The sequence below is a fragment of the Grammomys surdaster genome, unplaced genomic scaffold, assembly GCF_004785775.1.
Source record: "Grammomys surdaster isolate TR1022 unplaced genomic scaffold, NIH_TR_1.0 189, whole genome shotgun sequence".
NCBI classification, from domain to species: domain Eukaryota; kingdom Metazoa; phylum Chordata; class Mammalia; order Rodentia; family Muridae; genus Grammomys; species Grammomys surdaster.
In genome coordinates, this window is record NW_021604634.1 from 426,546 (window position 1) to 450,576 (window position 24,031).

At 43.9% G+C, this 24,031-nt stretch overlaps 1 protein-coding gene across 2 annotated transcripts in view; it reads right to left on the minus strand.

The window, feature by feature from the left end:
* Positions 1-11,143, minus strand: part of Ctdp1 (CTD phosphatase subunit 1) — a 59,760-nt gene extending 48,617 nt beyond the window's left edge. For both annotated transcript variants that reach the window (XM_028768930.1, XM_028768931.1), the window contains exons 1-4: positions 10,830-11,143; positions 1,691-1,774; positions 972-1,065; positions 430-558 (exon numbers count right to left, since the gene is read on the minus strand). In XM_028768930.1, coding sequence (XP_028624763.1) covers positions 430-558; positions 972-1,065; positions 1,691-1,774; positions 10,830-11,143 — 621 coding nt within the window. The remainder of the gene's footprint in view (positions 1-429; positions 559-971; positions 1,066-1,690; positions 1,775-10,829) is intronic.
* Positions 11,144-24,031: the final 12,888 nt, after the last annotated feature.

The following is a 24,031-nucleotide window of genomic DNA, read 5'->3' on the forward strand; positions in this document are numbered from 1 at the left end:
CCTGGAGAATTCAATTTCTTCATGGTGACTCCTAGGTTCTCTTTAACACAGACCCAGATATCGTCTTGTTCTAGACATCTAAATATAGGGCACTCTTCACACTACCTCTTCCCAAGACCATGTCCCCAGCAACATTCCTTGTGTTCCCAGTAGCTGTTTTTTACAGGTCTCTCAACTCTTCTATCTTGTATGACCCTAACAAGTGTGAACCTCACACAGAAGCTCAATGCTAACAGAGAGCACTTCCAGTGCCGCCTGGAGCAGCCCAGACACAGACCTGTGAGATCATGCCCCAGCAGCTGACTGATCTGTTTCCCACATCCACTTGACCACAGGAGCTCACTTAACACAAGACAATGTACAGTGGAATGGAATCCTGGGTCTAACACTGTTGTGAGAGCAACCAAGGGAAAGGCTGGAGTCACGCACTTTGTTGGACATCTGGGGACAGTGATGCTCAGTCGTATGAATCAGAGTCTGGTCCAAGTCAACCATGAGAACCAGTTTTCTGTTTCGATGTAGTCGCTGCTGATCTTCTCTTCCTAATTTTTCAGCTTGCTAAAGTCAAAAAGGAAAAGAGAAAAATGACAAAGTATGTATGTTTGGATTCAAAATTAAATTCAATTTTATTAAGAAAGAGCGCACAGACAAGTTCCTAGACATGCCACTGATTCAGTGTCAGGAGCCTACAGTGGCATTTCTAAGGCAAGTCTGGCTCCAGGGAATCCAGGCCACCCCTGCTACTGTATCGGCAGTACCAAGAAGGTGGCTGACAGACAAAACTAAGAGCTGTGGGGCTTCAAAGCATCCATGAAGAGACAGTTGTTTATGAATGGAAAAAAGGAAAATGGTAGCCAGTAGAGCCACACCTTAGAGAGTGGTATTCCAGATGGAAGGTGCCTATCCATTGATGCCTACCAATCCATGCTCCAGAGTTCCCCAGAGAGCCCAGGAGCTGCAGCTCTGCTCACCTCAGAGCTCACCATCAACTCCGGCACACTGTGTACCATGGAAACAGTCGCTGTAGAAAGGGGGACCTGCTGCTTTCCATTCTGACTCTGCAACCTGTAAGTGTGGAAAGTGTTTGGTTAGTCAGGTGTGAAAAGGCACATCTGTCTAACTGTGAATGTAGTAGTATGCTTTCAGCAAGTGGCAACCAACACTGCTATCCTAGCACACAACTCTCTTGTGCAGTCAGCTATGTGGATGCTGTCTTTCTTTTAAAAAGAAAACATGAGAAACCAGGCTCTAGGTCACACCCCAGTCAGATATGGCAGTCATGTAGTCAGTGCAAGAGTCAATTCTCCATGCTGCAGTTACATGGAAACAAACAAAAAATAGCAACAGCCACCCACCATTTACACTGCAGAATGAACAGAGATCATTTAAGTATCAGTGGTCATCTACATAGAGCATTAGAAAAACAGATTCACTGTCAACAAGGCAGGTGATTTGCTGTCTTTACATAGTGAAGACAAAAAGCACTATGTCCTCCAGAAATATTGGAGAATACTCAGCATAATCTAGGCGTGAGGAAAGGACAGCCTGAAAACAAAAAGGATTCTTTCCTTGGGAAACTGCTCAAGTGCTGCCCAAGGCAAAGGCAGCGGGACCGTGTCGTGCCTCAGCACCCATAGGCTCAACCACTGGAGCAAGAGCCAAAGATACAGCCCCACTCCCATGTACTCACTGGGTCAGGTCCTGGCCACACTCGGCACACAGGCCCTTCATGACAACAGGGTGGCTGCATCCTTCCAACCTCACCAGAAGTGCTCTGCAGAAACAAAAGCAAACATTAACAAACGGACTGCATGTAAAATCTCTCGGTGGACCATATGGTATGAGAAAGGGCACCCAAATGGGAACAGAATCTCAGAGGAGTCTTCAGGCTGGCTCTATCTGACTCTCAAATTACTTTAGCCAGGACAGCCATGTACTGCATAAGATAAAGAAAGAACTGCAAATGTCTATACAGATGGTCTCAATGAATATGTGCATATGATTCTCTCACACTTCTGATAAGGAACACATGAAAGCCAACGTTTTACCTATGAATACTGTAAGCAGATGTTGGTATAATTCCAAAATATATTTTTGTTCCCTCCCACAGATGATTCCCAGTCTAGACTGGTTCATATTCATCCAATATTTCTCTGACAGAACTATCATAATACCGCTAGTTGTTTGTTTTTCCCTTTAAAACACTATTTGACCAGGTAGCCCATGCTGCCCTCAAACTCACCAGACTCTGGCCTCAGCCTCTAAGTACTGGGATCACCGGTGTGTGCCTCCAGGCCCACTTTCTAATTTTTAAATAAACAGAAACTATTTTTCTTGTTATGTCCACAAAAAGCACTGCCTCAAGGATTTTATATATATATATATATATATAATATCAAGATCATAAAATCACCCAGCAGAGATTCACATGTCTCTTCTATGGCTCAGTAGGGTACTACTTCTCAGGTCCATGTCTGTTGCTGGGACCTAGTGACATAAAATTAGCAGAGTCTCCAGAAGCAGGGTCATCCAGAAAGCAGAACTGGTTCTGTCCTGCTGTACACTCAAGAACACTGCTTCTCCATCTAGCCTGGCCCCAGCAGAAGCTCCCAAAGGCTTTCCTATCATACTGTGATCCAGTGCACTCTGCTCTCCCAGAGACCTGGTTAGAGGAGACTTTCCATGGCTCCCCTCACAGCACTCGGAAAGAGATGAAGGACAGCAGGACAAAAACTGGACCAAAGCACGGCCTTGCAGGAACAACAAAGGGCACTTCCCCAGTACGTCACAGAACTAGAAAGCTGAGACCTAAGACACATGCACATAGTCCCATGTCCAGCCTCAGTGGACAGGGTCTTGAGTTTAGGGTGCTCTGTTCTGCACCCATCTCTTCCCTTCTTATGCATGAGGTTTCAAAGGGACTCAGCTGACCTGGGCTTGTGCCCAAGGCTTACACTACAATCCAGTAAAGCCAGGAGAGACTTCCGCTGGCGCTGTGAGATACCACAGCCAAGAAAAAAGTAACACAAGGAAAGGGACCTTTAAGGCTCATACCTTATACAAAAACTGTCTTAAAACAGGTAACAACTAAACATAAAGGCCAGTGCTAGCAAGATCTCTCTGAGTTTTTAGTCAGGGAGGCCCAGGAGTTAACCACAGTCCTAACAAAAAGATACTATCTAGCATGAAGAGTTCTCATAACTCAACTGTAAAACTGAGATCTTGATTAAAATAAATCTAAACCAGTTAATAAAAGCTCATCTCTATTCTTTGTTTTCAGGTGGCTGTTATAGGTTCCCTGTGTTTTTGTACAAACACCAGGACCGGTCCAGCAATTTCCACAAGCATAGCTGCTAAGCTCTGCTTGAGTAGCAAGTTAGCATCTTCCACACGCCCAGTGACTACACCAGCCACACAGGCTGCACAAGGAAGCATGTGAAGTGGATCACCCATGCCCTACCTTACTAATTAAGTCTGACAGAGGACAAGTTCCTTTAAGTACCCCTGCTCAGAAGCCTGTGTAGAGTCAGCCTGGTTTTCTACTTCCTGTCCCCATCTAGAAACTATGTGCCATTTTACATGGTAGCACTGAGCTGCCATCAAGGTAAAGTTATGAAGGAAGTCTGTTGTGAGGGCAGAACTAGTAACAAAGCTTACTGCTTCAGTGGGTTACCTGCCCAGTTTGGTCTTCCCTAAAGCATGGGCCCAACATCAATTTTGCCGTGGGTAAAAATTTCTCTGAGAATAAGCACAGCATTACACACAGAAGAAACATGGCCATAATCTAAGCAGTGGGCTACACAACCTTGCTCTCGAAGACTTGATGAGAAGGAAAGCTCACGGTCAAACTCCTGAGTTAAATAAAGAGAAGCATGGGAAGCAAGAATTCCATCACACAGATGGTGAGTTCTTGGCAAGAACAGAGAAAGACAAGGGAAGGAACCAAATCGTCCAAAGCAGGGCTGAGACTGGAGTGAGGACACAGTACATGTATGTAGCACACTCTGACCTCTGCACTCTGACACTGAATGCAACAGCCTCGCTGTATGAACAAATTATGGTTTTGTACTAGAATCTAAGGCTTTTTTTGTGCATCTTATTCTACAAGGCAGATTTTGCCCTGGAACACATGACCATGTTTATAGACGCTCTAGATATTGCTCAATTACCTCCCAGGGCACAGAATAGCTGTAGCACAGTCACACGACCCAGAATGTCCATTTGCTTAGATTGGAAACCAAGGCACAGACACGAGACCAACAGCACATCAGAGTATTTACTGTCTGGGTTCATCCAGTTTACTGGTGCGCTCTCTCAGTGTTCTAGAGACTCCATCCTTGATGAATAGTTGCCAGCTAATAAGATAATCTACATGAAGAGCTAATATATGTGACAGCTTACATCACCAAACCAACCTGGGACCATACTCAGGTGTCAGCTATCTTTGCATCATTCCTCATAGCATCTGCTGCCATACTCTTGCTCCTGTGTCCACTTGATGAACCCCAACCCCATTTCTGTTTCTGGAACCTGGGAGATGCAGGTGTTTGGGGTTGGACCTATGCTTCATAAACACAGAGACAGGTAAAATATGTACTGTGATGGCCCAGAGAGAACACACCCTCCACACTTCAAAAAAAAAACTCAGAGCTGTAGCAGGAGCTGTAGCAAACGGTTTAAATGTTTGCAGCTGTGTAAAGCCATCACCGATCCTTAAGCTCCAGAGCTGCAGGGTGCACCTCTTACCTGATCACAGCCAACATACACAAGCACACACACTGGCACACAGTCCACAATTAACGTTATCCACAATTTCAGTGCCACATGAAAACTGGGACTTTTAAAAAACTACTATGAAACATAAAATATTTAATAAAATTAAAAATAAGTCTAGTTTTTAAAATTAAATGTAACTATGTGTATAAATAGCATTTAAAAACCTATTAAAATCTTGTTCTTTAAACTTTAAGACGTGTATCTTTAAAGTATTTTCTAAACATTTCAATATCAATTTGTTGTTCTATTTTCTCTTCAATATAAAATGTTCTTTTCCTGAAAGATGAACATTCATCACTTGTTGTATGTGGCAATGACATCAGGATTTATGCATGACTTAAGAAATATATATGAAATTAACTTATCTATTCCTCTACATCAATGAGTTATTTCTTTTAAGCTTTTTTTTAAAAAGACTTATTTAATATGTTTGAGTATTTTGCCTGCATGTCTGTCTGTCTGTGTACTACATACATGGCTGGTGCTGGCAGAGGCCAGAGAGGGTGTTAGATCATCTTGCACTGGAATTACATACAGATGGCTGTGAGCCACTATGCTGGTGCTGAGATTTGAATTCAGATCCTCCTAAAGAGCAAGCAGCCAGTGCTCTTAACCTCTGAACCCTCTCTGCAGAACCCCTCATTTAATCTATTTTAAGATGAAATAAAGGATACATAAAGCGAGAGAAACATTTCACAATACACATACAATTCTTACAGCCTATATGCTGTTCCTAAGCAGACACACTTCAAAGCCCACCTACCTCAGAGGCCTCTTAAAAGCTACTTAAAATCTACACACGTACATTAAATAAATAAATAAATAAATAAATAAATAAATCTTTAAACTGTGTACACACCAAACTCAGGAACCAAAGAGGCCAGATGCGTTCCTTCCAAACTAGGAGCACACCACGGTATAGCCCAACTCCATCTGAAGACAGATCACCTGTACTCAACAGGCTCCCTTAAAGTTACAGTTCTCCTATTTCAGGAAAGACTGACTGTATTCTAACCACGCAATGGTTCAGACAGAGCAGATGCCAACAATCAGTACTTAGCCAAAGAATGCTCATTCATAAACATTCTGGATACGGGAGTGTAAACGAAGCGTAAGCCACACTGTGTAGGCAGCAGCTTCCCTCTGGGGCACCTGTCAAGGGCCGTGACTTGAGCCTCTCTCCCCATCTCACTTCCCACACTGAACAGGGAGGTGAGCACAGGAGCAAAGCTGAGCTACTTGTTACAGTCGCTCTTCTCCCCGTAAGGCACAGCAGCCCAGCGTCCCCCAAACGCAGGTCTGCCTCCACTGGCTCATCATGTTTGTTTTATAGGTTACATATTTTTAAAAAGGTATTTCTTTAAAATTTTTTTAAAGATTGTAATATGTCGTTTCTCCCTTCCAAACCTTCCTTCTCAAAAATTGTTATATATACATACATTTGCATAGTTATGTAAGTACAACCTGCTCAGTCTGTATGATGTTACTGGTATGCATGTTTCCAGAGCTGACCATCTGATACTGGATAGTCAAATGGTGAGCTCTTCCCTGGGGAAGACGGTTCTGCCATTGTCAGCATCCCTTAGTTGCCTGTAGTATTTTTAGGACTCCCTTATCTATTAGTTACTTTAAAAATATGTTGCAGTTTTCTTCTTTACTCAGCTAGTGCCCAAATAATTGAGTCTCGACTATTATATTTATTTAACAAGCTTTAAGGGCACAATGACTGAGCAGTACTACTCTGTTTTAATCCTCCAAACTAATCTGGTTACCTCCTGGCCAAAATCCCAGTGATATCTACATTTTAGTACTGATCTGGCACTCTGGGATCCAGATGTGTTCTCATGGTGTCTCCTGGACTCTCTCTGCCAGTGGTTAATCCTCACTTCTTCCTTCCCTTCCTTCTTTTCCCTCTTCCCTGTTCAGTCACTGGTTGATCAGCTACTTTATTGATTAATTATGAAATAATTGAGGGGCAATGTTTATACACACACAACGCTGAGACAGGAGAGTCCTAGAGTAAGGACTGCAACTAGATATGGGGACATAGAAATCAGAATTTGAATAATACAGATATGAGGCATAGAAATCAGCATTTGAATAATACAAGGCTATTCTTTACACACGGTATAAGAATATTATGCCTACACTCGTTCATGTTAGTGTGCTTATTGTTATTGCCCTTGTTCAGCTCAAATGTAGGTAGTCAGGATCTTATGAGTATAGTTTCTGACATCACTAGGAGGCACAACCTTACAGCAAACTCTTGCTCTTAAAACCATCCTACCCTCTCTTCCACAATGACTCTGAACCTTAGGTACTGGAGATGTATTGTAAATGTAGCCATTGGACTGTGCGCTACAATTCTGCATTTTGATTGGTTGTGGTTTTCTGTAATGGTCTCTACTGCAAAGCAAAGTCTCCTTGATGTAGAGTGAGCCTCTCTACTAACTCTTATCACGTCCTTCCACCCCACTCTACCAGTAATTACATGTTCAAACCCCTCTGGGAACTTAAACCCCTGCAGAGGATCAGGGCCATATGACAAACCAATCCAGGGGGTTGTTTCTAACAGATGGTGAAAGACTAGTGTTTTCAACCTCAGAAACTGTGACCTAGGAAAACATTACAAACAGGCAGACAGTGTATCACTCTCCCTATAAGACAATATATACAGTATCACTCTCCCTATAAGCCAGTACCGAGTATCATTCTCCCGGTTTGCTACTGAGCTCTAGCTTGTGATAAGCTCTGAAGAGCACACTAAGTGGCATCTCACCCACAATACCTCACATACCACAGCCTACCAAGCAGTGTGTCACTATGCACCTTCCACTCTGTGGCAGTTCCTTCTTTCATCCAATAGAATGAAGTGCTGTGGAAACAGTCCTATGACAGCTCAAAATCAATCGGTATTTCAGCTTCAACCTGACACAATTCTTTGGTAACAAACACAGATGTGGCAAGACTAGATGTTGCTAATGACCAGACAACAGTGACAACTACAACTGCAGGGTCTCATTTTTGTTAGCACACAAGCTTCATGGTCTCAGTAAAACCAAGTTAGTGTCAAGCAACCTGTCAATGAAGTCTGCTGTCACCAAGTGTACACATCTGGGCTCAGCTGTGCTACAGCACACAGGCTGTGGGTGATCATCCTTCATTCTTCAAAAACACAGTGCAGTCAACCCTGGGAACAATCAGGAGGAACGATAAAGGGCAGAAAACCCCAAAAGTTGTCAGGTTTAGGAGTGGCCTGATCAGACTCAGAAGAGATAGCACTAAGGACCAAATAGTGTGGCACATATATGAAGACTCAGGTCCAGTTTGCCTCAGAAGCAAGTTTTAGGTCTTGGTAGACTAGCTCAGCTGTGAATTGTTTAGACAGCTGTATACAACTGCCATAGGCTTCTCAGCAGTGTAATGGGCTTGCTGCTGCTCCCTAGAGCAGAGCAGCAGATTCCACAGCTGTGTGTGTGTGTGTGTGTCTGAACGCTCATGAACAGATACATCCTCTGCCTACAGGCAATCTAAAGGTGGGCAAGAGCCTCTCAAAACAGTTCTGAGTTCACCAATCATAAGTGCATATAAGTGGGTAGGACTAAAGTGTGTGTTGTGGATGGGAGTTAAGAACCACCATACAATAATCACTCTACAAAGGTTTAATGCAAATGTCAGTAAATGTTGGCTCTCCTATGTGATCTTAAGACTATGTCTCTGTAATCCAGCACTGAGAAAAACAGAGGTGATGATGCTAGATGAACAGAACTTAGATCATGAGCAAACGTCCAGGGCTGCTCAGATAAGCTCATTATAGAGTACTCTTAAGTGTGATTCGGAGACATGCTCAGATAGAAATAAACTTCTAGAGCTATCAGGCATGGCTGCTCCTTCCTGATACCCTCTCTTCCAGCAGTAAAGCAGTCCTGTGATAGAACAGATACTGGATGAGGCTGCACCAAAACCAGACACAGAAATCCTTCTAAAAAAGGGAAGGCTTTGGCCTGGTATGAACCAGACAGGTCTTTACTGACCAAGGTCTAAGAGTCTAATGGCAAGTACCATTCAATACCAGGATCCAATGATATCTACTACTCTGTTTTCTCAACTAGGAAAATGCACATGCCTGTAGAGAGACTTCCTAATATTCGAATCCTTCGTTCAAAATGCTGGAGGCCAGAGGTGCTGCAGTTCCGGGACCACTGGAGCTTGCATGCTTGCACAGGCCACACAGGCTGAGCACCGGAAAACATAAAAGCATCTATGCCCTAGTTTTAGATCTTGGAATATTTTAGATTTTGAATTTTAAAATTAAGGATACTTGGTCTGTGTAACTAAATTATGGGGGAAAGACCTACTTAGGTATAATCTGTGTGCTACCAAAACCCTGTAGGGACTATGAATGAGGAGCTCTGCTGACCACTCCCTGCAGCATCCTCTGCACAGATCTGCTCAGTGAGCTGCTGCTTCTTCACCCTTATGCCTTGTGGAAATAATTCTCTGCTGAGCTGTCTTTGTATAAAGTGACTTACTTCAGTGATTTCTTTTTAAACTTTGTCCCACAAAAGTATGACAGGTATTTTGGGGGAGGCCTAATTGGTGTCTGAAAGAGCTAGTAGTTGGTTAAAAAAGTACTGCCCTTCTTATCAGCCCTGGGTCCATGCCCAAACACCCATGAATGAATTCAACCCGGAAAGGCAAGCCATACCCTTGACATTTATTCCAGAGGACTATTAGGACTGACAGGGAATACAAACGGAGCTTTCTTTAAACCGAGGCCTTGGTACCTGCTTCCTCCTGTCACCCATGTACCTGCAGGAATACAGGAACACTATGGGAAACACTCATGCCTTCTCACCACACTCCTCCCCAGAATGCTGACAAGATGCTGCCCCCAAATGCACATGATAGGAAAAGGGAAGGAAGCGTTTTAAATCAAGGTAATGTTGCTAGTGACTTTCTCAGAAGCAGGAACTCACTTGACACCACTGGACTGGCAGCCACTGTGAGTGGCCTAGGTTTCCAAGAATCATTTCCAGAGGAAGCCAAACCGACAGCTCCCTCAGCCCCAAAGAAGCAAGTTTTCCTGGTGGTTGGGCAAGCCAGCATACAGCGGGAAGAGATAGGGACAGGGTTCACAAACCAAAAATCCAGGCAGGATCTCCAAAGATGCACTACAGGGAGTGACCAGGAAGATGGCCAGGCAGGGTTCTCTGTCTATGACAAGATCAGTGGAAAATGGAAAATTTTCCTTGGACAATGGTGGGCAGGAAATGCTCAACAAAGGGAAGATTTGACCAGTCCAAGAAGTGCGCAGAGGCCATCAGAAGAGGATCAGAAAGAATGTTTTCAAAGGAAAGCTCTCAGCCCAACCCACAGTAGGCAGGAGCATGCATCGCTCCCAGTAGTTTCTGTTCTTTACAATCAAAACAATCACAGCCATGTGACCCACATGCCCACGTGTTAATTTAGGTTCAAAACACAACACTGGCAAAACTCAGACATAAAACTGGACAGTGGCAGACCAAACCAAGTCAAGATCCTACAGAGTTAGGACCCAAGTCTGACAGCTAAAGAGTCCTCACAGGAATTTGAGAACCAAATACATCATCCGACACAGTCTGGGTTCTGCCCTTTCCGTGGCTATGATGCAGAACCACCTAGTTTTTACAACAGCGTTTCACAAAGTTTTATAAGCGTTTGAAGAAACATACACGCCCGACAGCTTCTACTTCAGTAACGAGCCTGGAACCTGCCTGAGTAGTCCTGCGGCCACAGCCACCCAAGTTGCCTTCACTTACAAAGGTGGAGTCCACCAATTATAGAAGAGGGACAAATGCAAAAGATATCCCAAAGGGGTAACCTTGGGTCACCGGGATCTTTTCAAACTCAAAAATATCTCAGGGCTGGTAAAACCACAAATGGTGACAATTCTTTCTACAGTCTCACCCCGCAGTCCCTTAGGGCGACCCGCACGCCCAGACTGTAACCGTAGCCAGAGACAGCCCCCCGACATCCTGAGAGCCCGAGAGTCCTAGCCTCTGCACACTCACCCGGGGACCACCACCTGGCCTGGCTGCGCACACAGTTCACGGACCACGCCGGCGCGCTCCGACCTGAGCCTGCGCTCGGCCCGCGCGGCGCGCACGCAGCCCCCAGAGGCCGCGCGAGCCGGGGCTGGCCCTGCGGGCTGCGCGGAGACTGCGGGTTCGCATACTGCCAGCACCGAGCCGATGCGCACGGTCGCGCCCGCCGCCACCTTCCACTCCAGCAGACGCAGCGGCGTGGGGCCCGGGCAGCGCACCTCTGTCCCGGCCACCGCCGGAGTGCACTCGGTGGGAACACCGGCCGAGGGCGGCGCTTCCATCGTGACCCAGCGAGCGGCACGGACGGTCACAAGAGAGAAACGAAAACACAAGGCGCTCAGGGCGCGGCGCCCACCGCGGGCGGCGGCGACACTGCTGTTCCCGCTCCGACACCGGCTTCACCCGCCGCTCGCTGCGCACTCACTTCCGGGGGGCGTGCTGCGTCACGGAGGGCGGGGTAGACGACGTGCAGCCTCGTGACTCCGTGCTCTCAAGCTGCGGGTAAACACTTGGCTCTCGCGGAGCCGAGAGGCCCAGATCCACACCCATGGGGCACCGGTCCGTGGTATTGAGACTACAGCCATGTCACGCGGATCGTTGTCACAAGACTTCTGTCACACACTACTAGTCCTTACGCATCAAGACTACCAGTTCCGACATGCAGTGCGAGTCTATGTTAACTCCCGTCGTACACTGCGAGTTCCGACTACGGGAGACTTCTGACGCCGGCATTCGGCGCGGACCGCTGTAGTGGATAGTACGCTGTAGTCCTGACGTTGAGAGAGACTACCAGTCCCAGCATGCATCGCGAACCGCGGTCCCACCAGTCCCGTCATGCACTGGGAGATTTACAAGCCCAAACTATGGGTCCCACTCCGCAGTGCGGGCTATGCGCCTCGAGATTGTGGATCCAGGTCCAGCACACTACTCCTGTCAAACACTGCGAATGCTGGACTCAAGAGACTGAGTTCCAGCGCACATAGTGGCGGCGGGCCTAGACTCTGTTTCTTCTCTAGTCAGCTGCGCGGCGGAGGAGCGTGCGCAGTGGCCGCTCGTAGCGGCGGCTTTTTTCAGTGCTGAGTTTATAGCATCAACTGTAGATTAAGGATGTGCTCGCTCCTCCTGGGGCTGCTGTGCTCTAATTACTCATCAGGTCCTGCTTGATGCGCATATCAGGCCTACAAATGGGAGCCAAGAAGCACTCTGGGGATTTCGCAGTTCCTGAATCCTATAAAAATAGCGTTCTCAGAAAGCTTGAGTGAGTGAACCGAGCCGTGAACACACTTGTCTCAAGATGCGTACACTTGTTACCTCATCTTCTGCAAATCCACCAGGCCTTCGTTGCTACGGATGGTTTCAATTAATTGCCTAAACTATAGCCTGTAGCGCCTGATGTGTCTTTTTCTAGATTAAAACCAAGAAAAAAAATCCTTAAAAATTTCTTGTTATGATTGTACAGGTTTTCAAGGGATAGCACTGTTCATTGATAGGTTTTCTAACATTTATATACTGCAGGTATAAATTACAGTTATTAGGGAAGAAGGATTCTTCAATTGAGAAAATGGCCCCATAAGATAGGTTTGTAGGCAAGCCTATAGGGCATTTTCTTATGTGACCGATGGGAGAGGGCCCAGTCCATTATGTGTGGTGCCACCCCTGGGCTTCTATCTTACAGAAGACAGAAGATAGAACCCAGGGGTGGCACCTGTGTTCTATAAGATAGCCAAATGAGTTAGCCAGGAGGAAAAAGCCAGTAGGCCACACCTTTCCATGGCCTCTGCATCAGCTCCTGCCTCCAGGTTCTGGCCCTGGTTCCTATCCCGACTTCCTTAAATGTGGAAGTATAAGCCAAATAAACCCTTAACCCCCAATCGTTCTGTTTCATCATATCAATAGCTACCCTAACTAAGACAGGCAATGATGTGGAAGTGTAAGCAAAAAAGACCCTTTCCCTCCCAAGTTGCTTTTGGGCTTAGTGTTTTATCCCTAACTGTCCCTAAGACACCAGGTAAGGGTTGCAGTTTGCAGAAGCAAAGAGTTCTTCAAGTTACTTCTTACTAGTCTACCAGTAAATATATGAGGAACTGAATTGTGCAACTAGATCATGAGACTTAAGGTCCAGAGGATGTGACTGCTGTCCTTAAGGCCCAAATCCACCAGGCAGTTATTTCGTTTGTAGGAGTTTGAGGCCAGACATGAGCATCAGGCAGATTGTAAGAATTGTAACTCATTGGAAAGAAAGGTAGCTGGTTTGCATACGGTAGGGCCATAGCCTAGAGAGTTTATCATAAGCTACAACCCTTTATCTTAAAACCTTAGGAATGGATGGGTTTCTGAGTCTTCAATTTTCCAGGTTTTAAGAAAGTGTTGTGTGCGTATATCATATGCAAGTAGAGACAGTGGCTTCCCGAAGCATCACAGGAAAATGTAGGTGAAATGAAACCATTCTATGTCATATCACATCAGATTTTGCTGTCAAAGAAGTTACACAAAAGTTTCTTTGCTTTAAACTATGGCTTTGGGATCTATGGAGAAAGACATGACTACTACCACTACTACTAATAATAATAATGGAAATAAAAGGAGAACATCACAGCTCCTGGGTATGGTGGAGAAGGTTTATTGCAGGTACAGAGAAGGCATAGCCAGAGGCATCTTGTAAGGGTCCAGATACAACATGACTGGCTAACTGAACTGGGCCATGTGAAGAGAGGATAAAAGGAAGAGGAAAAAGGGCAAGCCAGGAGCAGCAACCAAGAGACCAAAAAAAAAAAAAAACCCAACAAAAAAAAAAAAAAAACAAAAAAAAAAAAAAAACAAGGGACCTGCATAGTCAAAATGGCTGTGCTATATAGGGAAGAGCAGCTAGAGGAAGGGCAGCCCAGCCTAGTGCCTGGGCTGCCGGGTCAAGGGTGGGATATGCCAGTCAGGAGGACCTTATAACAGGGAGAGACTCAGGGATAGTGTGAGAACATGGCAGCCACTATTAGCTTTGCTATGCTGAAAGGCACCTGAGTTTGAGACTTTAGGAACCTTATACGTGATGTAGTAATCTTTATGACCAAGGGGAAGAAGGCCCCGCTTTTCTCTTGAATTGCAGCCTGATTTACTTTACTGTTTTTCAAAAGCTAGAACATTACCTCATCCATTTTCCTGGCTGAGATATGCTCCTTTCAGACTCAACTTTGTTCTCTGATGAGCAGACTCTGGTCAATGCTAGTGAGGCTAAAACTAAGAGGCAGTTAAGAGGAGAGATAAGAGGACTGCCAGGGCAAGGGTAACCCCTCAGGAAGAGCCCTCAGGAAGGTGAGATTTCCCACACTTGCAGACCTTTATCTGCAGGTTTGTATACCATTGCCTTTAAGAAATACTGTGAGTACACATTCCCAAAAGGTAAGTGAACATCAGCTTGGACTGTGTTGTGGTAGATGTAAAACTACATTTCTTTTTTTTTAAACATTTCTAAAATAGGAAAAGCTTCATGACATTGGGCTTGGCATTGATTTCTTAATATGACACAGATTCACAGGCAACAAGAGTAAAGACAGATAAAATTACATCAAGCTTTAAAAATGTCTGCTATTGGGGGACACAACAATGAAAATACAGTCTGCAAAATATGAAACCATTTGCAAGGTGATTGGGGGTTAATATCCAGAACATGCAAAGGATTTCTACAACTCAAGGGAAATCAAAGCAAAAATCAAAGAACCTAATTTTAAAATGGGCAGGTGGGGTTTGATCTTCAGAACTAAGTGCGAAAAGAGGCAACATAGGCATTTTCTTGAAGGTAGTGTATTTTAAAATGACCAAAAGTCACATGGACTGGGGTTGTAGCTGATTTGTAGACTTCTTAGCTAGGATGATTAAAGGCCCCACCTTTGCCCCTTTGAACCACAGAGGAAGAGAGAAAAGGATTCATTATTTTGATGTGCCTGGTGGCGTATCCCATGCTCTAAGTACCCTGGTGGATGTAAGATGATTACAAGTTCAAGGACAGAAAGACACATATAACCCATCTCAAAAAACCAAGATAGAAAAAAAACAAACAAACAAAAAACCCAAAAAGGTGCTTATGGTGACTAATTATGCCACAGCGAGTTGCCTTGACTGGGTGGTACCAGGTTCTTGGAATCTTATTCAAAAGCACACACAAAGAGGAAAGCAAGGAGTTTTTTATTAAAAAACAAAACAAAGGAACAGAGCAGATGAACCACGAGGGAGCAGGGAGCTACTTGTCCTAGAATTAGAGTGCTCAGGACCAGGCCACATCTGAACCTTTCTTTTATAGAGCCTAAAAGGAGGCGGAGGTGGTTACTAGGGATAGAATGTAGAGGGGTTTCTGTTTTGATTGACACACTGGAATTGTGGGAGCCTCTTCGAAGCGCATGACCTTTGCTTCAATGTAGCTGATTCTAATCAAATTAACGCCTAATCATGCCGAGGTGTAAGAGAGCAAGTAAGGGATTTTTTCCCCCAAAAGTTAATTTTGAAGACACAGTTTGTCTTACCCATACCAAAAAAGCAGTCTAAGCTGGATTAGCCACTATTCTTAGATTCAAGAGCAGAGTTTATGGCAGTTCTGGCTTTAGAGTCATGAAGGATGAAGGAGAAAAGGGGTTGTGGAATCTTCCTTTGCAGTTAAGGAAAGCACCTGAGGCCAGGCGTGTGGCAAGGGAGGCCATCATTGCAGACCCTGAGAGGCCATGAGTGATGCTATGAAACTGAAGTCTGAATTATGTTGTAGACCCCAAGGTGTGTGATTCCTGACAAAGAGAGCTGCATTTGGGATGTGGGACCAGCTCAAGAGAAGTGTCCTGCAGTCAGTAAAGATGGAGGGATGAAGCCATCTGAGTACTTTGGCATGAGACACAGAGTTACAGGATTTTGTCCTACTGGGGTTTCAGTCTTTCTTTGGTCCAGTATTTCCTCAGCATGTCCTAATTCTTCCATTTTGGAATGGCAATATATATTCTATGCCTTGAACATTAGGAGGATGGAATTCACTTTTTGATTTGCAGTGGGGTATAGCTAAGTATTGCTTTGAGACTTTAAACTTTTAAACAGGGGGAGCTGGGGGGTAGCAATCAGAAAGTCCCAGTTGCCAGGAAAGCAAGAGCCTCCCAGGACCCCACAGGGATGACATTAGCTGAAATACCCCACAAAGGGGAGGGAGAACCTGTTGAGACCATATCCAGAGGTTAGGCATGGCCCCCTGGTTGAAGGATGGGGCCACCCACCCATCTCCGAAATTTTAACCCAGAATTGCTCCTGACAAAAGGAATTGCAGGGACAAAGAGTGGAGCAGAGACTGAAGGAAAGGCCATCCAGAAACTGCCCCATCCAGGGATCAATCCCACATACAGACACCAAACCTAGACACTATTGCTGATGTCAAGTAGTGTATGCTGACAGGATCCTGATACAGCTGTCTCCTGAGAGGCTCTGCCAGATCCTGACCAATACAAATGTGAATGTTTGAAGCCAACCATCAGACTTAGCACAGGGATCCCAGTGGAGGAGTTAGGGGAAGGACTGGAGGAGCTGAAGGGGCCTTATCTGGCATCAGTAGGACAGGAGACCCTTGGTCCTATGAAGGCTTGATGCTCCAGTGTAGAAGAATGCTAGGGTGGTGAGGCAGAAGTGGGTAAGTGGGTGGGGGAGCACCCTCATAGTAGCAGGGTAAGGGGGGATGGGACAGGGGGCGTTGCAGAGAGGAAACAGGAAAAGGGGATAACATTTGAAATGTAAATAAATAAAATATCCAATTAAAAAAAACCTTTTAGACAGTCTTGAGACTGAACGACTGTAGACCCTTTTGAAATTGAACTAAATGAATTTTGCATTATGATATAGCCATAAGCCTGTGGAGGTCAGGGAGTGGAATATCATAGTTTCAATGAAAATGGCCTCCATAAGCTCATATATTTGAATATTTGGTCCAAAGTTGGTAGAACTGAGAAGGGTTAGCAGGTATAGCCTTGTTGGGAGAGGTATGTCATGGGAGGCAGGCTCTGTGATGTCAGAAGCACCATTCCAAGTTCGCTCCCTCTCTTTACGCCTCATATTTGTTGTCTCAACACGTGAGTTCTCAGCTGCTGTTTGCCATGTCTGCCTCCCTGCCTCCATGTCCTCTGTCACGATGGCCACGGCCTCAGTCTCTGGAGCTATAAGCCCAATAAATTCCTTCTTTCACTGTGACCTGCGTAATCGTCTCACCAGCAAGAACGCACACGGACACCAGGACCCTTCTGCAGCAAGCGTTTATTGTGATGAAAGGAGGAAGACCCCGGGCCCCGAAAAGGCACTGCTTATATACCCCTGGAGCGGCGTGTTCATATCTGATTGGCTGCTTGCTCAGGAACGCATATTACGCCCCGGGATGGGCCGTGACTTGGTGCGCTTTCACCACTTGCACATGCACAGTCTGCCTGATGCCAGCGCCATCTTGTAATGGCGAGTGCCGTCACCGCTCACCGCGGCTCTCTGAATTTCACAAGTCACTTTGCTCATGGTGTCTCTTCACAGCAATAAAGACGCAGCTAAGACAGAGAGTTATTAAAGGTGTCCAGGGAGCTATGTGTCAGAATGTGGATTAATTATTCTTTGTTTCTGTGATAAAATACCATAACCCAAAGCAGTTGGTTGAAGAAAAAGTTAATTTTGTTTTGTAGTTACAGAAAGAGACTCCACAATGGTAGGAACAGTATGGCAGCAGATACCAGAGCAGGAGAGAGAGAACTCCTCTCTGACCTCAAACGGGAAGCAGAAAGTCCACTGGAAGTGACTAGGCGATAAACTGTCAAGGCCTGCCTGCAGGGGCATAGATCCTCAGCAAGGCTCCACATGCTAAGGGTTCCATATCTTCTCCAAATAGCACCAACATCGAGGAACCACATTCAAACACCCGAGCCTATAGTGTACATTTCTCATTCAAAACACAGTTAACACATAGTGACACAATTGCTTTTGTTTGGAGAGGGGTGTGTACCCAGCCAAATGAAGAAGTCTTTGGTTTCCAAGTGTGTTGTTAAGAAAGGTAGGGGTGTGTTCTTTAGCTCAAGCCAAACAGGGCCATAGGTAGCTAACTTTTCTCTATGCTTGCAAGCCTCAATTAGAGGAATGCAAATGCTTTATTGGAATATCTCCCATACTCATTAGGACAGCTATTATCAAAACAAAATCAGTGTTGAGAAAGGTGTGAGGACTTGAAAGCCACTTACCATTAGCAGGTATATAAAATGTCACCACTATGGAGGCCCCTTGGGATTCCTGTGGACCCAAATAATCCTGAAAATGGTCAGGGTATGTTCTCATCCAGGGGAATTAGAAGCAGTGTTTAGAAGAGATACTGTCATGCTCAGATTCATAAAACCGTTGTCTACAATAGCCAAACAGAAGCAACCGAAGAGCCTGTGTTTGCAGTGATAATGAACAAAGGGGTTGTATATACACGCAGTGGGATGCTATTCAGCCTTACCGTGAAGGCCTGGCTGATATCGTAATGTGCTGAGTGCTGAAGATAGATTAGATGAAATAAGTTACTCACAAAAGGACACATACTGCATAAATCCACCTATGATGTGCCTAACATAATCAGTTCCTGAGGAAAAGGTTGACTAGTTAGTTAATGGTTGCAATAAGGGACATAGGCACAGTATACTAGATACAGAGTTCTGGAAATCTGTGGTATCATAGTAAGCAGGCTGATGCACTATAGTATTTGGAGAATTATCATGGATGTATGGTAAGTTCTATGTGAACTTTTTTTATAACAACAATGAAAATTTCAAAAGAGAAGAGTATGAGAACCCTTACAAGATGGAATGTGATGATCATTTCTTAGACTGTTTAAAAAAACCCCTTTGCATGGTTTCAGTTCATTTTTGGCATAATAGAATAGATACTGTATGGATATTTTTGGAAGTACTGGGAATTCAATCTAGGGCCTTGTACATGCAAAGCAAGTGATCTACCATTGAGATATATTCCATAAGTTAATACTGATTTTTGTGAGTCAAATATTGTAGTAATGAACTGGGTTTATTATTATTATTATTATTATTATTATTATTATTAATCAAAGGCTTTATATGTTTGGTAAAGCTCAATAACAATATGTCCATACAATTAGAGTTGTTTCTCAATTAGCTAACCTAAATATAAGTTGTTACTAGCAACTGCTTTCCATACCTGCGTGGCTCTTCATCCTTCTATCTCTGCCCTCTCTAGCTCCTCCTCTTTTCCTATTCCTCTCCTTACTCCTCCCACCTTAGCTCCTCCTACATATCACCCTTCCTGTTAAAACAAAACAAAACAAAACAAAAAACAAAAAAAAAAAAACCTTTTTCTCAAAATACAATTAGAGCATAACTATACCAATTTGTATCAGTAAGGTACAAGATAGACCTAATACCCAGTCCATCAATTTTAACAACTAAACAGAACCTCTGTCATCTCTCCTAACTAAAAGACTTAGTTCTGAACCTGGCTTTTTTCCTGGCTTTAGAATGAATGTCAGTTGAAAACCATTCTCTCAAATCTGTTCTCTCAAAGTAAATAGCTGGGATTGGCTATGAGACTGTAAGTCTTCAACCCCATCAGAAATCCAGAATGACTGAATTAACTGAAATTATGGTAAGCACAAAGCATAACTTCTAAAACTTAGCCAATTTATAGAGACCGCTGAACACCTGGACAGTCCCTATACTTCAAAACATTGGAGCATCTGATCTTCAGCCTTCTGGCCCAGGATCACCTGACAGACCTAGAAATGCAGAAATATTAAGGGCTGATTACTCTGTCTTGGCATATATAATTAGTTGACTATTCCGCAAGTGTGTCCTTTTCTGGACAGTAATTTGTCTGTAGATGAAAAGAGGCAGTTCTTGCCTAGTGACTGTCTCACCACAACTGGAGTAACTCCAAAGATGCTCAATTTCTTCTTAGAATTCAAGACAGGGAAGCTGTCAGGAGCAGACAGGTCTCTAATCAAAATGAACATTAATACAGAAGTGTTAGTAATGTCACTTCTGTGGACTTCTTATGTTTTTGAAAACCAACTATCCATGTAAGGCAATCTGGACTATTGTCTGTTTACTCCTCTCCACTATTTCTAATTAAAATCTAGAAAAAAAAAACCCTAACAATAAACTCAGAGCCATGCAATTGCTTTAGGCCCTTAACTCACAGGCTAACCATCTCAAATCAGTTAAAAAAAAAGTTGAAGAAGGACTGGATCTAAGCCTTGTATTCCTAAATGTGTTATATAGGCACAATGCCTATGAGAGTAACAATATTAATCTCACTTTTATATCAATAAGAAACTCATACCAATGAAAACCTTAAATTTGAAATCAAAATAAATTTTGTACCATTTAAGAAATATATATTTAGCTTAATAATAATTATACATATTTCTACCAAATAGGTTATGGCTAAATAATCAATTCTAACTATTCCTCCCTGTTCCAATAAAACCATTACTTTTCTCTAGAAGGACAGCCTAATATTAACCACCTCAGTCCCCAAGCCCAGGGAATAGGGGCACCAACTCTTTATTAACTTCTTCAAGCTGAATTTGGGTGTTGAGATATTAGAAGAAGGGTGGGGGGAAAGGTAAATTGATAAGCCTCTGACGTCTGTGTCTTCACTGCATCCAGCTGAAATTCCAGGACATCAGAGGTTCAAGCAGGTCTGTTCAGCTTGCTTGATGAGTAGATACACCAAGGTTGTGTATTCTGCAATATACAATTCTCAAAACAAATTTTAGTATCAAGATAATTTTTGTTTGAATTCTAGAATCTAGTCTTCTGGTGGCCTGCCTCTGTCATGTCTTATCCATATAATTCTGGGAAGTAGAAATATCTTAATCAGCCCTTCTGAAAACACACAGACAAAACCTTTTTCCATAAACAGAATTTCCTTGAGCCAGTAACCAGAAAAACCTTTATCTTGACCTCTTTTCCACAGAAAAAATATAACCACAAAACTGAAACTCATACCCATCTTGAAAATAAAATCAATTTAATAACTAAAATACTGTATGTGCCTATTCTTTAGGCCTTCCCTATTTTGCCAAGCAGGAAATGAACTCAGAATTCCTGTGAGGCCCATGTTAGACAGAACCCGAGTCTCCTGTGAGGAAATATAACTTAATATCATCTGAATATACCTGATTTACATTATCTTTCTGTTCAGCCCTCTGCCTAGAACAGTTTTTTATTTATACCATCTATCTGTTTGGCTCTGTACTCCAGAGTAGCTTCCACTTGTACACTGTACTCTTTACTCTAGAGCCAGTGACAATTTTCCCTATCTAAGTTCCAAACCGTGGGTGATAATCCCATGTGATTCAGACAAATCTGTTTATGAAAATTTTTCCTAAAAGCAAATAATCCTCATTTATAAATTCACAGTTAAATCAGTAACGTCTCCAAAACTTTCGAGGCTTATTTATTTGGCTGCAGCAGCCTGCCATTTCTCTCAGCAGAGGACCTGCCTGCCAGCAGTTTCTTTGTTCACAGTTCCTGTGCTGGAATCACATGACTCCTATCAGGGCTAATCACTCAGTCACTTTCTTTTTTTTTTTTAAAAAAAAAAAAAAACAACTTTTACTCTCAGGTGAATAGACTTACATTTCTAGTGAATTTGTGCCTGAGGTTGGTGAGCCACTTTGTTGATGTAATCATTTAAAATGGCCACTAGTCAAGTGGACTATGCTATAGCGGCTTTGCCTAGCTCAGCTGCCATGTTCCTCGGCCAGAGGCCACGTGTGCCACAGCTAGAAATGGCCAGCCAGAAACACCAACCCTGTCACCCACGAGACACCAGCGTGAGAGATGGCTCTGCCAATCTTCCATGCTATCTTTACAAGGCTGGGCATTGCCCAGACCATCCCACCATCCACACGGGCCCGGTAGAAAAATGAGACTCTAATGCTTAAAGATTATTCAAAGGCTTTATATGTTTGGTAATGCTCAATAACAATATGCCCATACAATTAGAGTTGTTTCCTAATTAGCTAACCTAAATGTAAGTTGTTACCCGTGACTGCCCTCCATATCTGCGTGGCTCTTCCTCCTCCTACATCTCTGCTCTCTCATGCACTTGTTTTTGTTTCATAATATAAGCTAGAATTGCTTGAAAAGCATGAAAATAGATCAGGGGAGTTAGTTTCACAGAATCAGGAAATCCCCATTCTATTTAGATCCTCTATCAATTAAAAACAAAACAGAAAGCTTTATTTATTTAGTGTGTGATGTGTGGATGTATAGAAGCATGTGTACACAGCACTCATACGGTGGTCGGTGGACAACGTGAAGGGAGCAGGTTTCCTCCTTCTACCATTTAGGTCTTGGGGAGTGGACTGGAAGCATCAGTCTTGGCAGCAAGCATCTTTACATGTTGAGCCATCTTTCTGGTCCTCAATGCTCCTTAAAGATTACTTCTCGTCTACTTCTAAGAAATCAGTATTTTCTAAGCAAGAAAGTAAGACAATGAATGTTCCTTGCTGCTGTACTAGATTGCTTTTCTTCTTTCTTAAAAATATCTTATTTTTTCTTCTCCCGAGTAATAAATGTCCTTGGATTTTAGTTACGTGATGGGAGCACTAATCTTAATTGCTAACTTGTTGGGACCTGGAGTCCAGTAAGAAGGCACTTCTGGGAATGATTGACAGACGGAGAATACCCTCCTCCAGAGTAGGTGCCACCTTCCTGTAGACATCCTAAATATAAAGAGGCCTGGACAAAAGAAGCAGTCTTCCTTGCCTATCTGACTGTGCTTCTTAATGGCGTGTCTATGTCTGTATCTATTCTGTAGCTGTTGTGGCCATGCTTCACTGACATCAGATTCCAGCTTTGTTGACCTTCCAATGTGGGCTGAACACCAGAGACTTTCCAGGAATCTTCTAGACCATCAGCTAGCTTTGGACTGCCCAGGCATCCAGCCTCACAAACTGAGCAGCTACTGGGCTCTCAGGCTCTGGCGCATGGGGGCAGCCACTGTTGGACTATGTAGTCTTTCTGCTGTTGCAGACTGTATCCCTCACTAAATTCTGAGCCAAAATAAATCTTTAAATTGCTTCTGTCAGATATTTTCTTACAGTGACAAGAGAAGTAAGTGAGAGAGGAAACTGGTGTTGAGGAGTGGAGCTGATGCCGTGATCACAGAACTGCATGGGTTACAGGACTTTAGAACTGGTTTGTAGGAGAAATTTGGGATAGTTTGGTCCTGTGGAGTAGAAGCTCCCAGAATGTTTGGTGGGTCATTGTGATGAGAATGTAAAGATAGAAAAAAAGCAAGTAGTTAAGACTGCCACAGAGTTTCATAGGAGAACAAAGGCCGTGCTAGGAATGGAACTAGAGGCCATTCATATACTCTTGGGGCGGGGGGGTATCTGGTTACATTCTGCCTGTGTCGTAAAATTTGAATGAGGCTGAATTCAAAAGGAAGAGGCCAAGTTATTTTGGCAGAGGAACATTTGAGACCGAGCACCATTAAGACTGTGCAATGGACAATAACCATTGCACAGACTCATTGTGAGAATTTAAAGCATATGAAAACTGACAAGGAAAGATATACGAGAGAGCTTAAAGTTGCAAACAAGGTAGAGGAGGGGGAAACAGCTATGGTTGTTAAGGACATTAGTATCATTAAAGTGGAGACCTTGGGCTCTGTGCTCACCCACTGAAGGTTCCACTTGTGTGCAAACACAAATTCATTGGAAGGAAGAGAGGCTGTGTTGACAGTGCCACAGGGGGGCTGTTTGGTCCCCAAACACTGCATAGGGAAGTGTTCTCCCAGGTTCAGAAACAAAATCGTGCAGAAGTGGTGGCAGAAGCTTGCCGACTACATCATGAGCCACCAACTGAACTTGCCAGTATCAGCCACATAAGTGATGGCTTTGTAGGCATTCAGAATACAAACGTAGACTGGTGAGATGGCTCAGAGGTCAGGAGCACAGGTGATTGCTCTTCCGGAAGACCAGGGATCAGTTCTCAGTAACCACATGGTGCCTAAAAACTGTCTGTAACTCCAGTTCTAGGGGGATCTGACATCCTCTTCTTGCCTGCAGGCATGTGATACTGAGACACATGTGCAGACAAAACATTCATGCATATAACATAAAAGTAAAACTCAAAGTGCAAAAACAAGAGGGCTGTGGA